This window comes from Euphorbia lathyris, chromosome 9 (assembly GCF_963576675.1).
Source record: "Euphorbia lathyris chromosome 9, ddEupLath1.1, whole genome shotgun sequence".
NCBI lineage: Eukaryota > Viridiplantae > Streptophyta > Magnoliopsida > Malpighiales > Euphorbiaceae > Euphorbia > Euphorbia lathyris.
Window position 1 is genome coordinate 7,404,551 of NC_088918.1, and position 13,646 is coordinate 7,418,196.

The 13,646-nt window shown below is 30.2% G+C and overlaps 1 protein-coding gene across 1 annotated transcript; it reads left to right on the forward strand.

The window, feature by feature from the left end:
* The first annotated feature begins 6,304 nt into the window (after nucleotides 1-6,304).
* On the forward strand, nucleotides 6,305-11,203 carry LOC136206009 (GSH-induced LITAF domain protein). The gene is made up of 3 exons (XM_065996901.1): nucleotides 6,305-6,777; nucleotides 9,075-9,201; nucleotides 10,908-11,203. The coding sequence occupies exons 1-3, from the start codon at nucleotides 6,560-6,562 to the stop codon at nucleotides 10,989-10,991; spliced, it is 429 nt and encodes a 142-aa protein (XP_065852973.1). The 5' UTR covers nucleotides 6,305-6,559; the 3' UTR covers nucleotides 10,992-11,203.
* Nucleotides 11,204-13,646: the final 2,443 nt, after the last annotated feature.

Genomic DNA, 13,646 nt, shown 5'->3' on the forward strand with positions numbered 1-13,646 from the left:
AGGTCATATATTCCGTTAATCTAGACTTAATACAAATTAAAAAAATATTAGAATGAAACAAAATTCTATGTAACAAATAAATAATTTGTTACTTATAATAAGTTAACAACTTGCTATAATTATTATTTTTGCCATATCTATATTGATATTTTGTATTTAAATTAAAAACAAGGCCTATCTACTGTGCTGAGATCCAATACTGAGTACATGCTTCTAGACAATGAAAATGAGGAAATTTACATATTTTTGAAATATTATTTACTATTATATTAAATAAGAATTTCAATTATATCAAACTAAATAAATTATTATGTTTAATATGTTTTAAGAATTAAAGTTTATAAATTAGGATCTAAAATTTACTTTTTTAAGGCTTATAATTTATGAATTGGGATCTAAAATTCTAAGATTATGATAGAAAATATGATATATAGGAAATTGTGATATATTTAGAATTAATTTTTAGTAATATAATTTAGTTAATAATTTTGCAGTCAAATATGATTGCAAACGTAGAAGAGGGAGCGGGGAAAAATTCAACAAAAGGACCGATTGGACATCTCCGAAGATGAGGAGCCCTCGAATATTCTCTTCATGAAGAAGCTCTTGAGGAAAGGTAAGAATAAATAGAGCATTTTCTCTTTTACTTTTATTATCTACTTCGGGTGGGGGGGTGGGGGGTAGGACTGAGGAAGTTTATCATAAGTGGCTTGCAAACTGTCGGGGCTTAAGTAGCCCCGAGTTAGAGGTGTTAATAGATCAATTCAATTGTTATTGGATAAAAAAACCAATCCAATTTTTTAATATACCAAATTCTAATAATTTAATAATTAATGGAGTTCCAAAAATCTAGAATTCCAGAAAATACTGGAATTCTAGAATCTAGAATTCAAGATTTCTAGAAAATACTTGAATGTCAAAAAATACTAAAATTTCAAAAAATACTTGAATTTCAAAAAATACTGGAATTATAGAATATAGAATTCCAGAAAATACTGAAACTCTAAAAATCTTTACAATTCCAGAAAATACTGAAATTCCAAAAAATTGGAATTTCGTAAATATAGAATTCCAGAAAATACTAAAATTCCAATAATCTGGAATTTTAGAAATATAAAATTCTAAAAAAATAGTGAAATTCCATAAATGTAGAATTCTAGAAAATATTAGAATTTCAAACATATGGAATTCTAGAAAATACTCGACTTCTAGAAATCTATTGAAGAAGGTAGCGAGTTGATTCAGGAATCGACAGAGAGGAAATTTTTGGGTAAATGCATAAAATAGGATATGCATGTGAAGATTTTGGGTTTTTTAGGTTTGGTGATTGTAAAAGTTAGTGATTTCATAAATATTAAGCTTTTTTAGTGGATTTGGTTAATTAACTAGTTAAATAATTTTATCCATATATTAAAATTGTATTGGTTTAGTTATAACCAATGTTATCAGAACCGGACCGGACATCAAACCGGATTGGTGACTGGGTCACGGGTCACTTGGAACCTTCCAAGTCGATATGTTCTTCTTCTATTTTTCCCTTAATGGTTATAGGAGACTTTAATTGCATCATTTCTGAGCTCTTTATATGGATTATCGGGACCTTTTAAAAGTTTAGGGAGACAATCAAACTTTTGGACAAGTTCAGAAGGGGACTGAAGTACTAAGCCATATAATTAAGGGAAATTTACATATAAATTCACTTTTAAAAAACTATCTACAATTATATCAAGTAATGATTTTGAATTATGTCAAACTAGTAAAATCAGTACTTCTAATATATTTTAAGGATTAGAATTTATAAATTAGAAGTGTAAAATATATTTTCTAAGGTTATGATTTGTGAATTGAGCTCTAGAATTTTTAAATTATGGTATAAAATCATAATATATAGAAAATAATGACATATTAAAAATTAAATTTGGTAATATGACTTAGTTGTAATTTTGTACTTAATTATGATATTCATGTCTATAACAACTAAGTCATATCACCAAACTTAATTCTTAATATGTCATTATTCTCTATATATTATGATTTTAAACCATAATTTAAAAATTATAGACTCCAATTCATAAATCATAAACCCTATAAAATATATTCTAGACTTCTAATTTATAAATTCTAATCCTTAAAATATATTAAAAGTACTGATTTTACTAGTTTGACATAATCCAAAATTATGACTTGACATAGTTGTAAATAGTTTTTAAAAGATGAATTTTTGTGTAATTTTCCCTATAATTAATTATGATTTTTTTTTGGGTCAAATACATGAATATCATAATTAAGTACAAAATTACAACTAAGTCATATCACTAAATTTAATTCTAACTATGTCATTATTCTCTATATATTATGACTTTACATCATAATTTAAAAATTATAGACTCCAATTCATAAATCATAAACCCTAGAAAATATATTGTAGTCTTCTAATTTATAAATTCTAATCCTTAAAATATATTAAAAGTACTGATTTTACTAGTTTGATATAATCCAAAATTATGATTTGACATAGTTGTAAATAGTTTTTGAAATATGAATTTCTGTGTAATTTTCCCTTTTTTTAATGTAAAAGGCCCAAAAATAAAATAAAAAGGGCTCCTAGCCCATTGGGTTGATAATGAATACTTCTAGACTCTCTCTTACCCACTATCATGAGATGTGGAATGATTCTATTATATGCTTCACTGAAAACGGCATCGTTTGCTTATATTAACCATAAATCTTTTGCTATTTATCATATAATCATCCATTCCAGAAAATATTTATTTTTATTATAATCAAATAGTAAATTAAAAGTTTCTTTCACTTATATTTCACCAAATTTTATGTAAAAAGACTTTTTTTCTTGTAATTTAGGCCTGAATGGAAGGGTAAATTACACCCATGGTCACTGAACTTTATGGTATCACTACCGAACTTCAAAATATAATATAAAAGTTACTGAATTTTACATTTTGTTACACTCGTGGCTACTAAACTTCAATCAACGTCTCAAAATAAAAAAATTCCAAGAATTAATAATATTCTAAACAACTTTAATTCTTGAAAATTTTCGTTTTAAGGTCATTTGGGTGTTGTTTGATTAGGAGAAAAAATGGATTTTAGAAAAAGAAAGCTCAAAAATAGTGATTTTGGAAAATAAAAAATGTGGTTTCATGGCTAATATCTTTCTGAACAACTTCAATTCTTGAATATTTTCGTTTTGATTCATTAGGAGTCATTTTGAGAAGTTATTTAAAGTTTAGTGGCTACATGTGTAATAAAATGTAAAATTCAATGGTTTTTATGTTATATTTTAAACTTCAGTGGCCATACCGTGAAAATTGCTAGAGTTCAATGGCCATAGGTGTAACTTACACAGTAATGGAAATAGGTCACAAGGATGTAACTAATTGAATATAAAGGAAATTATATCAAAAAAAATCATATTTTAATTTTTATTTACATTTATAAAAAATATTTTTATATATTTTATTATCATACGATTTTAAATCTTAAAATATCAGAATATCACAATTTTAATTATTTTTGTCAATTTTTTAGTTAGTCACTTATAAGAAAAAGCAATTTTTTATATAAAAAAAAACCCACCATATTTGACATTTTAATAAATTTATTTAAAAGAATGAGACACTGGTAAATAATTTATCAATCCTAACTATTGTATAATTTACCCTTAAATAGAATAAAAGTTATAATGGAATGATTTAAACCGATGGGTGTAATAATCATTTTATATACTAATTAAGGTTGGTTTAAGTCGTTAAGAATTTCAAATCGCTTAAACTAGATTTCGAATTCAAGTTAGTATTATGCCAACACCAAAACATAAAGTAATACGCCGACACCAAAACATTTTACGGCTGCGCATAATATAATAGTTTTTAAGTATAAAAATAGATTTTAGGTACGAAAATATCAACATAATAAAATTCGGGTATCAAAAATATATTACACTTTTAGGCTTGATTTACTCATGGGTTAATTTGACATTTTTCACCAATTTTAAGGACTGAGTTGATACTCAAAGATTGATTTTGGTAAAATTGATCATTCATGCCAACTTTAAGGGTCAATTTGAATCTTTATTTGATTTTTTTTTTAAATATTTCGAGAAACACGCTTTATCCTGAATCGACTTCATAGTCTTTTTCTCCTAGAATGACTTTATGATATTTCAATGAGTCAGATCTATGTGATGACAGACAAAACTCTTTTGTTTTTTCATAAATGAAAACATGATAACACTAATACAGGAGGAGACGACAACCATCCATATAGGGAGAAAAAACAAACAAAAAAAACTATAAATAAAAAAGAAACTACAAAATATAGTTAATCAATAATAAATTTTCAATAAAGAACCAAATGAGAACAGCTTAGTTGGTACACTTCTGAATTTAGAGGTGGAAGGTTGTGGGTTCGAACTCATCATCTTGAAGAAGAAGGAAACAATAAAGAAAAAGCAAAACAAATGATTTATCTTCCGACTAAAAACGGAAAAAGAATTACATCACATGGATAAAGAAGATGAGAGTTTCTTGACGCTATTTTATTAATTTTATTCTTAATCTCTGCTCCACTTATGTGTTTTGCCATTACTCAACTCAATAGTAATAAATAAAAAAAACACATGTATATTACATTAAAAAAAAGTTCATAAAAATTTCTTGTGTTCTTGCACCATATAAAAGACATTGTTTGCATGTACATGTGTTTTTTATCTGATAATATAATACGCATGTGAGGTGGAAATAACAAAATTCATTATGATTGTGTAAAATATAATCGTATTCATAAGTAAATTTGGTTCAACTTGCAGCAATTACTATTTATGATTTTAGGAGTAAAATTACTGTTGATTGTCAATGTTGAAGTATTTTTACATTTTATTACCAAAAATATTAAATTAAATATGACTAGATAAATAAAAAATAAGTATGCACACAAAAATTACATTATTTTGGATTTATTTTTTTTTAAAAGGAAGAATATTAAGCAAAATATTACAAAGAAAATGAAGTAGAATATGATCCCACACTCCACAACAGATTTAGAAAGGCAGCTCTCGCTAAAGTATGCGTTATACAATTCGTTGATCAACCAACAAAACTGATAGACAGTTAACGATATCCCCACAACGGGATTTACAATCAGAGATAATAAAACCAAACACAGAATCTATCTCATCTATACTATGAAAAGCATTAAGAAATGTTTGAAAATCAGATTCAAGGACAACATCTTTATAATTGTGTTCTTTCAATCAAGTCAATGCTTTCCGTACACTAAGACACTCAGCGATAAGGGGGTCTAAAGAAGAGGATAAAAGCCTAACTGACGCATTGATCATGTTACTAGAATTATCTCTCATAACGAAACCAAACTAGCAGTGCCTTAAGTAGAGAAAATCGCAACACCGATATTACACTTCAGTATACCAGGCGAAGGCGGACACTACTTGGCAGCTGGACAGTCAGTCGGAGAAAATGAACTAGCATGCGTTGAACATAACTGAGCTTGGTTCCAACTTGAAAACAGAGTAGTAGTTTGACTGAAAATTTGACTAATTGGAACGTTCTTATTGTTTCAATAAGACTAGATGCTCTATGAGACGGATCCATGATTCACTATCTCTCGTGATTTATGAGTGCTAAATTGATATTTTTGGTGTTTTTACATGAAAAATTAAAACTCGTACACAATTCACATAAAAGTTTTAGCATTTTCTAACAACCAGTAGATGCTTATGCCCCCCTCTAGATCCGTCTCTGCATTAAATTAGAGTTTTTATAACTAATAATATAAGTCCATAAATCGTGAAAGGAGTTGAATGAGCTACTAACATCTTCAATCTTCGAAAAACTTCAAACTTTACAAGCTTTAATACAACCAACGAGAGCATGAAACGAGTCTTCTTCAGTATAATACCAAAGCGGACAATTTGTGACAACAGGAACATGACTCGGATGAAGAGCACAAAGGGTAGAAAGCAAATTGGACAGAGTACGCCTTGTAAAAATTACGCATTTTAGATGAAATTTTCAAATTCCACAATAAATTTCAAGAACTAGAGTTTGATTGCAAGTTACCCATTTCTCGATAGATCCAGTTCAACCTCGCATTTCTCGACAGTTCTAGTTTAGAGTACTCATTGATTCTGGCAACTACCTAATCGTGAAAAGCGACACATTTTTACTCAATTTTAAATACCAACTCGTGGAAAACGAAACCTTTTTTATTTAATCCTTTTTTTTTTGTTATTAGTAGTATTTAATCTAATTTTTTGAATATTAAAGAGAGAATGAGAGACAACAAGGAAACAACTCTGCAATTTCCTGCCTCGATCGCATCCTCCAATTGTCAAAATTCAATTCTCTAGAAAGAATCCGACGTTTTTTTTATTCAAATTCCAAATTCTTTTCAAAACGTTTGATTCTTATTTGAGATTTTGAATCCAAATATATATTCTTCATTTCTTCCTTCCCTGATTTCGATAATCAAAATCTTTCCCTCTTTGCTTCTTTGAATTGTCTCCACGAAGAAAAGTTCGATGCAGAAAGAAAACATGGATCAGAATCAGAAGTACGAGGAGCCTGCAATTGGGGTTCCTTACTACGTTGGTCAGAATCCGTACCAAGCCGGAGCAATCCCACCTAACGCCGTCTTCGGCGATCCTAAAGGAATTCCGATTCAACAGACTATATATCGCGATACTCCTGCTCCTATCAATTGCGCTTTCTGTGGTAGTTCTGGACTCACTCACGTTAGGTATATTTCTGCTTCAATTCCACTTTGATCGATTAAGCTTTTGTTGTTTGATACTTGTTTTAAATTGAATTAGGGTTTTTTGGGCTTTGATTATGATTATCAATAGAACCTTCGTTTTCGATGTAGAAGCAATTTGTAGTTTAGTTGAGAATTGGGGTTTATTCATTTGGATTCTAATTAAGAATATAGGTTATCGAATTTGGGGAAAATTTTGATATCCTTGAATCATTATCAAGGGTTTTGTTGCGGTTCTGCATTGCGAATAAGGTGTTTGATTAAAGTTGGCAATGATTAAGTTTATTGAAATTAGTATGTAGAGGTAATTCTTAAACAAATATTCCAAGTTCTTAGCTCTGTTGGCTTGGAAAAAAATGTATTTGAAACTCTGGGAGGTGGAGGAATTGATACTTGCTGTAGTAAGCTGGAACTTGCATTGTTCTTCATGTGAATTATGACTTTCATCGTACTTGTTGTGTTAAAATGTTGCTGGGATGCAAGGGTGAGTTGGTATTTGAAATCGCGCGTTGGAAGAATATGAGATGAGTGAAGGGTATGTAGACGTATTAAACCATTATCTTAAGGTTTTTAGTAGGATGTGTTGTCGAATCCATCATGTATTCCTTCATATGGCTCGGAGTTTCTTCTAAATGGAAGATGATCTCCGAATCCAAACAAGTGGTATCAAAGTTGTTGTTTCTTCTTCGGATGAGTATGATGCAACAAATATCACTCTCATACATAGTTGTTAAAAGGCGTGCCTAAGGCTCCTAGCTCATAAGTCACTTGGCGGGGCGCCTTAGCATCCTAAAGGCTCGCCTTATCACCAAGGCAACAGCAAGGCACGCCTTTGTGCACCTAGTTGGGCTTATGATAGACGCATCATGTTGGGTCTATATGTCACATGGGTTTTTTTGTAGGGTTTTAATTTCTACCATTGGATTAGACGCATAGTGTCCAGAATAAACAACAAAAAGAAAGGAAGCCTTTGAAGAGGTACAGATACACAACTTGTAGATGAGTATGATGAGGGAAAGATTCTTGAACAAGAAGATGAGGGGAGTGATGAGTGATGATTGATGTATTTGGAGAGTTTTGATGAGATCTACTACTCAACTTTGGATTTACTGTTTAGTTGAACACTTGAACGCTAGAATATGAGGTTTATCACATTAGAATTTATGATTAGGAATATTGCCATGATTTAGTGGTTATTGCATTCACCATTTCTTATATTTTAAATTGGGATAAGAGCCAAACTTGACCCTAAGAAGTGCAGATTTGACCTTAACGTACAACTTGGTACATATTTAGCCCTAACGTTTCCAAGCAAGATCAATTCTAGTCCTACATTATCAAAAATTTGAAAAGGTTGGTTTGCCCGTTATTTATCTATCGGAATTTCAATGAAGCAATTGTGTCTAAGATATTTAGTGTGCTACTAACAGAGTTACAAACTAATAACTAAGTCTGCCACATAAAATTCAATCAAATTTTTTTTTTTTTTTTTTTGTTAAAGTGTCTAAATCTTTTATTTTGTAACTAATGTAGTTACAAATAACCAACAAAAAATGTCCGAAACTGTTTCATCTTATCGATAGACTTGTTTGGAAGGTTCGATATGATAGTTAAATAACTGTCAAACCATCATTTTCAAATTTTCGGCAACGTAAAATTGATCTTGCTTGGAAACGTTAGGCATAAATTTGTACCATTTTGTTGCACATTAGGGTTAAATTTGTAGCTTTTAAATATTCATGCGCCTTTAATAAACTATGCTCCCATGGTTGGCTCCGTTTCAAAAGGATAGTTTTATGTTGTATTCAAAAAAGAAATTTTTGCTTGAGGGGGAGCAAGGCCTAGGCCCAATTCGGAAGAAACTCACACTTGAGGCGGAGATTGTTGGAATGCAAATATTAGTTGGTTTTAGAAATCCCATATTGAAAGAACAATTTGGAATAGGTTCCATTTTGAGGGAGTTGAAAAAGTACTGTCTCGTTAAAAGGTTCTGTACATCTGCCCCTTTCTTAACACATTTTTTTTATAAAGACTTGGCCTTTTCCTCTTTTCGGATGGTAAATATTTCTCAAAACATAGAATGTGAATCAAACCTATGTTTGAATTGAAATTAAATTAAGATACTGATTGTATCTTGTGAAATATGCAATATTTTTCTGCAGTTGGCATTATCTCCTATCCTTTGTGTGATTTTTCTATTCTTTCAATTTCTTTTTTGATAATCCTTCATGTTTCCTTGTAATTTGCACTAATGTTTTCTCGATTAAACGTGCAAAATTCAGATCGAAGCGAAGTCTTGCAGCTGTTGTGGGATGTATGATGCCATTTATGCTTGGTTGTTGCTTTCTTTGCCCTTCCATGGACTGCCTCTGGCATAAATATCATTACTGTCCGCACTGCAACGAAAGAGTAAGAATATTCATTTTCTAGGGTAATTGACACATTTATGGTCAATCCCTAAACTACTTCTCTATTTATGGTTGAGTTTTGGAAGTATTTCCGGTTTTGTGTTGTTTTTAGTTCACCTATCCAATCATAATAGCATTTGAAAATTCTATCTGTCAACGAGCGGACTTGAAACTATATCCAGTTTTGTGGTTTTTTAGTTCACTCCGCCAATCACAATGTCATTTGAAAATTCCTTGTGTCTGATTGTGGACTTGAAACTATTACTGGTTTTGTGGTGCTTTTAGTTCACTCCTGTTTGACCTGCGGACTTGAAACTATTTCTGGTTTTGTGGTGGTTGTAGTTCATTCCGTTGATCATAATGTCATTTGAAAAGTCCTGTTTGACAAGTGGACTTGAAACTATTTCCTGTTTTGTGGTGGTTTTAGTTCATTCCGTTGATCATAATGTCATTTGAAAAGTCCTGTTTGACAAGTGGACTTGAAACTATTTCCTGTTTTGTGGTGGTTTTAGTTCATTCCGTTGATCATAATGTCATTTGAAAAGTCCTGTTTGACAAGTGGACTTGAAACTATTTCCTGTTTTAAAGTTTTTTTTAGCTCACTCTGCATATCAATAATGTCATTTGAAAATTCCGTCAAACAGTCGGGCAGACTTGAAACAATTTCCTGTTTTGAGGTGTTTTTAGTTCACTCTGCCTATCAATAATGTCATTTGAAAAGTTCGTCTGTTTGACGGGCAGACTTGAAACTATTTCTGTTTTGTAGTCATTTTAAAAGTCTGCTTATTGGTGCCTCGACCAGTCCGCCTGTCTAACAGGTGGACTGAAACTAGTCCGCTTGTCATACAAACAAACTCCTCCCTGACAAAAATCTTTGGCATGCCATTATGACGGTTAGAGTGAACTAAAAACACCACAAAACAAGAAATAGTTTCAAACCCACCATGAATAGAGAAATAGTTTAAGAATTGACCACAAATATGTCCTAACCTCGGACTTTCGTCTCTTTTATGAAGCTTTCATATCATCTATGGATTGAAACTATCAATAATGTCATTTGAAAAGTCCATTTCTTTGACGGGGCGGACTTGAAACCATTTCCCTTCTGTGGTGTTTCACCGTTGATCATAATGGCATTTGAAAAGTCTGTCTGATGGGCTTATTGGTGCCTCGAGCTGTCCGCCTGTCTAACAGGTGGACTGAAACTAATCTGCTTATCAGACAAACAAACTCCTGCCTGAAAAAAATCTTTGGCATGCCACTATGACTGGTAGATTGAACTAAAAACACCACAAAACTAGAAATACTTTCAAACCAACCATGAGTAGAGAAATAGTTTAGGATTTGATAACAAATGTGTCGTAATCTCGACTTTCTTATCTGTTATGAAGCTTTCATATCTTCCATGGATTGAAAAGTCCGCCTGTTTGACGAGCAGACTTGAAACTATTTCCGTTTTCTGATGTTTTTAGTTCACAGTTAATCATAATTGCATTTGAAAAATCCATCAGATGGGCTTATTGGTTCCTCGACCAGTCTGCCCGTCTAACAGGTGGACTGAAACTAGTCCGCTTGTTGGACAAGCCTAACAAAAATCTTTAAATAGATAAATACTTTAGGAATTGACCAAAAATGTGTCGTAATCTCGAGTTTCTGCTCTTTTATGAAGCTTTCATATCTTCCATAACAAACTCTTCATTTTAACAGGTTGCAGACTACGAAAAATCGGATGCTTGCTTGGTGATGGATCCACCCCAATGGACTCAGCCAAGTTTCGCATTGCCTGCTTGAAATTATATATATATAGATTGCTTGAACGTATATATGTATAATGTGTGTTTCGTTTTGAAATTAGACTTGTTTGAGTTCTTGTGAACATGGGAGTTTGAAGAAGATGATCTTCTTGTACATATTGTGGATTCAACAGTGTTGTTTATGCACATTTTTCTGTCTTTTTTAGTTTCTGAACTACACATCTTATTAATTAAGTGTTTGTTCATTTCTTTCGTGATTATTTAATCGGATTCGAGGTTGTTCAAACATATTTTTTGTGCTTGTTTGGTTCTATTTTTCGGAATTATTTTTTTTGCTTTTACTTCTAAATAGGAGATAAAGTGTATTTTAAAATTTTGAAACAACAGGAACATGTTAACCAAACGGACCCTAAATTTCGATCTCATAACTTTTTAGCTTACATTAAGTAAATCTTGTTTAATAGATAATAAAGTTAATTTATTTAAAGTTTAATACATTATTTGTCTCTTGAATTTGTCCAAAAATCATGATTAATTGATAGCTTTCCCAATTTGTATAAAATATTTAGTTAGCAATCCGAATTTGTGTGAAATGTAGTTGCATATTAAGCTGTATTTGAGAGATGTGTTATACAAGTTTTAGAATTTTAGTAAAACTTGTATTTTGTAATATTAGAATTGTATTATATTCCAATCTTGGTTGTTTTATTTTTTTTTTAAGATGCGTGCAATATATTTTTCATATTCAACTTACTGATTAATTGATTATATTTTATGCAAATTGAGAAGGCTATTAGACATTTTAAAAATTTAGGATTTAATCAAGATTTTTAAACAAATTCAGGGATCAAATGATGTAATAAGCTTTCATTTAATCTTTCTTTATATGATTTAAGTAATTTTGTAGTAAACAAATGTAGATAATATCTTGTAAACAATAAATACATTTAGAAACTAATCAAATCGTTTCAAATAATTCATTGTTTTAATAGCATTTTCTTTTGTTTGTTTCTTTTGAAATAGTTAGTCAAATTTTTAACTCTTGAAACAAATTTTCACTATCAATATAATAAAAATCTTAATATTCTTCTACTTATAGTTGCACTTTCTATAAATTCTCAAGGCCGATCCTGTTAAGGTACAAAAAAAAAAAAAATACTTTTATTCTAATTAGTTAATAGTAGACATGTTTATGAATTGGACCGGATTGACTTTAAATATGCTTGATATTTAATTATTTTATCCAAATTCAATCCAATTTGCATTATATTTACATTGGGCTTAGGTGTGATCGGGCTAACTTAAGAATTAATTCACAAGTCTAGTCCAATTTTCTTAACTAATATATTTATATTAAAAATAAATAAAAAATAATTCTAACATTTTGAGTCAGGAGCAATTTTATTCCTAAGAGCATCTCCAAGAGACTCTTAGTGCACTCTCTATAAATAATATAAATAATTGACTCTTCGTAATTTAAGATTGACTAAGACATTTCATCTCCAATAATACTCCTATATTCACTCCTTATTTATTATTTTATAATTAAAATTATTAATGATTGTTATATTTACCAATGGTGATAGGAGAGATAATCTTTAATAATAAATTATTAATAAAAAAATGAATTTAGGAGTCACTAAGAGGTGGAGAGGGACTCTCTATTAATAAAGAGGATGGAGATGCTCTTTTAGTGATTTGAGGAGCCACTAAGAGGCTGTTGGAGCTGATTTTTAACTCTCACTCCTCAAATTTTAACTTAAGAGCCAAACTAAGAGGCTCTTGGAGATGCTCTAACATCTAAAATGGTTCAATTTTACCTAACGTTGGTAGCCAAGAGCAAATTTACTCCTAACGTTGATAATTTGGATCAATTTCAGACACTATTATAAAACACTGATATTTTTGTTTCTTATTTTACACCAATTGCATATCAATTCATTCTAAAAAAAGGATTTCATATTTTTTATAATTTAATATAGAATTAGAGATTAATATTTATAAATTCGGTGATTTTTTTGATTTTTTTTGTCCAATTCGTACAAAGACGGTATATTTTTTTATATTTTTTTTTATGTTTTTCATATCCCAACATATGTTTGTGATTTGTTATTGATAAAATGACGCACGTGTGAAATGTAGATGACAAGATTTATGACCGAGAAAATAGTTTGATGAATTATTTCTCAAATTTACCCAATTTATCAATGTTAAGGGTAAAATTGCTCTTAGCTTCCAATGTTAGAGGTAAAATTACACCATTTTAAACGTTAGAGGTAAAATTGCTCCTGACCCAAAACGTTAGGGGTATTTTTGCACTTTAACCCTTGATTCAATAAATTCCATGAATAAAATATTTACTAAACAAAAAAACAACTAATAGAGTAATAAAAATTTGAATCTATAAACAAATAATTAATTACTCCCTCCGTTTCATATTACATGTCGTTTTAGAAAATTGCGTAGAAATTAAGAATATTAAAGAAAATACATTGTTGTCCCTTATTTATTGATTTCACTATTTATTTATTCTATAGTAAATCTATTATTCTAATTAATTTTCAAGAACTCACGTTTTACAGCAGGGAAAAAGATGACTTAACGTGTACGCACTGATCATATAAAATGACATGTACATTGATGAGACGGTACATTGAACTAAAAACACCACAAAACTAGAAATAGTTTCAAA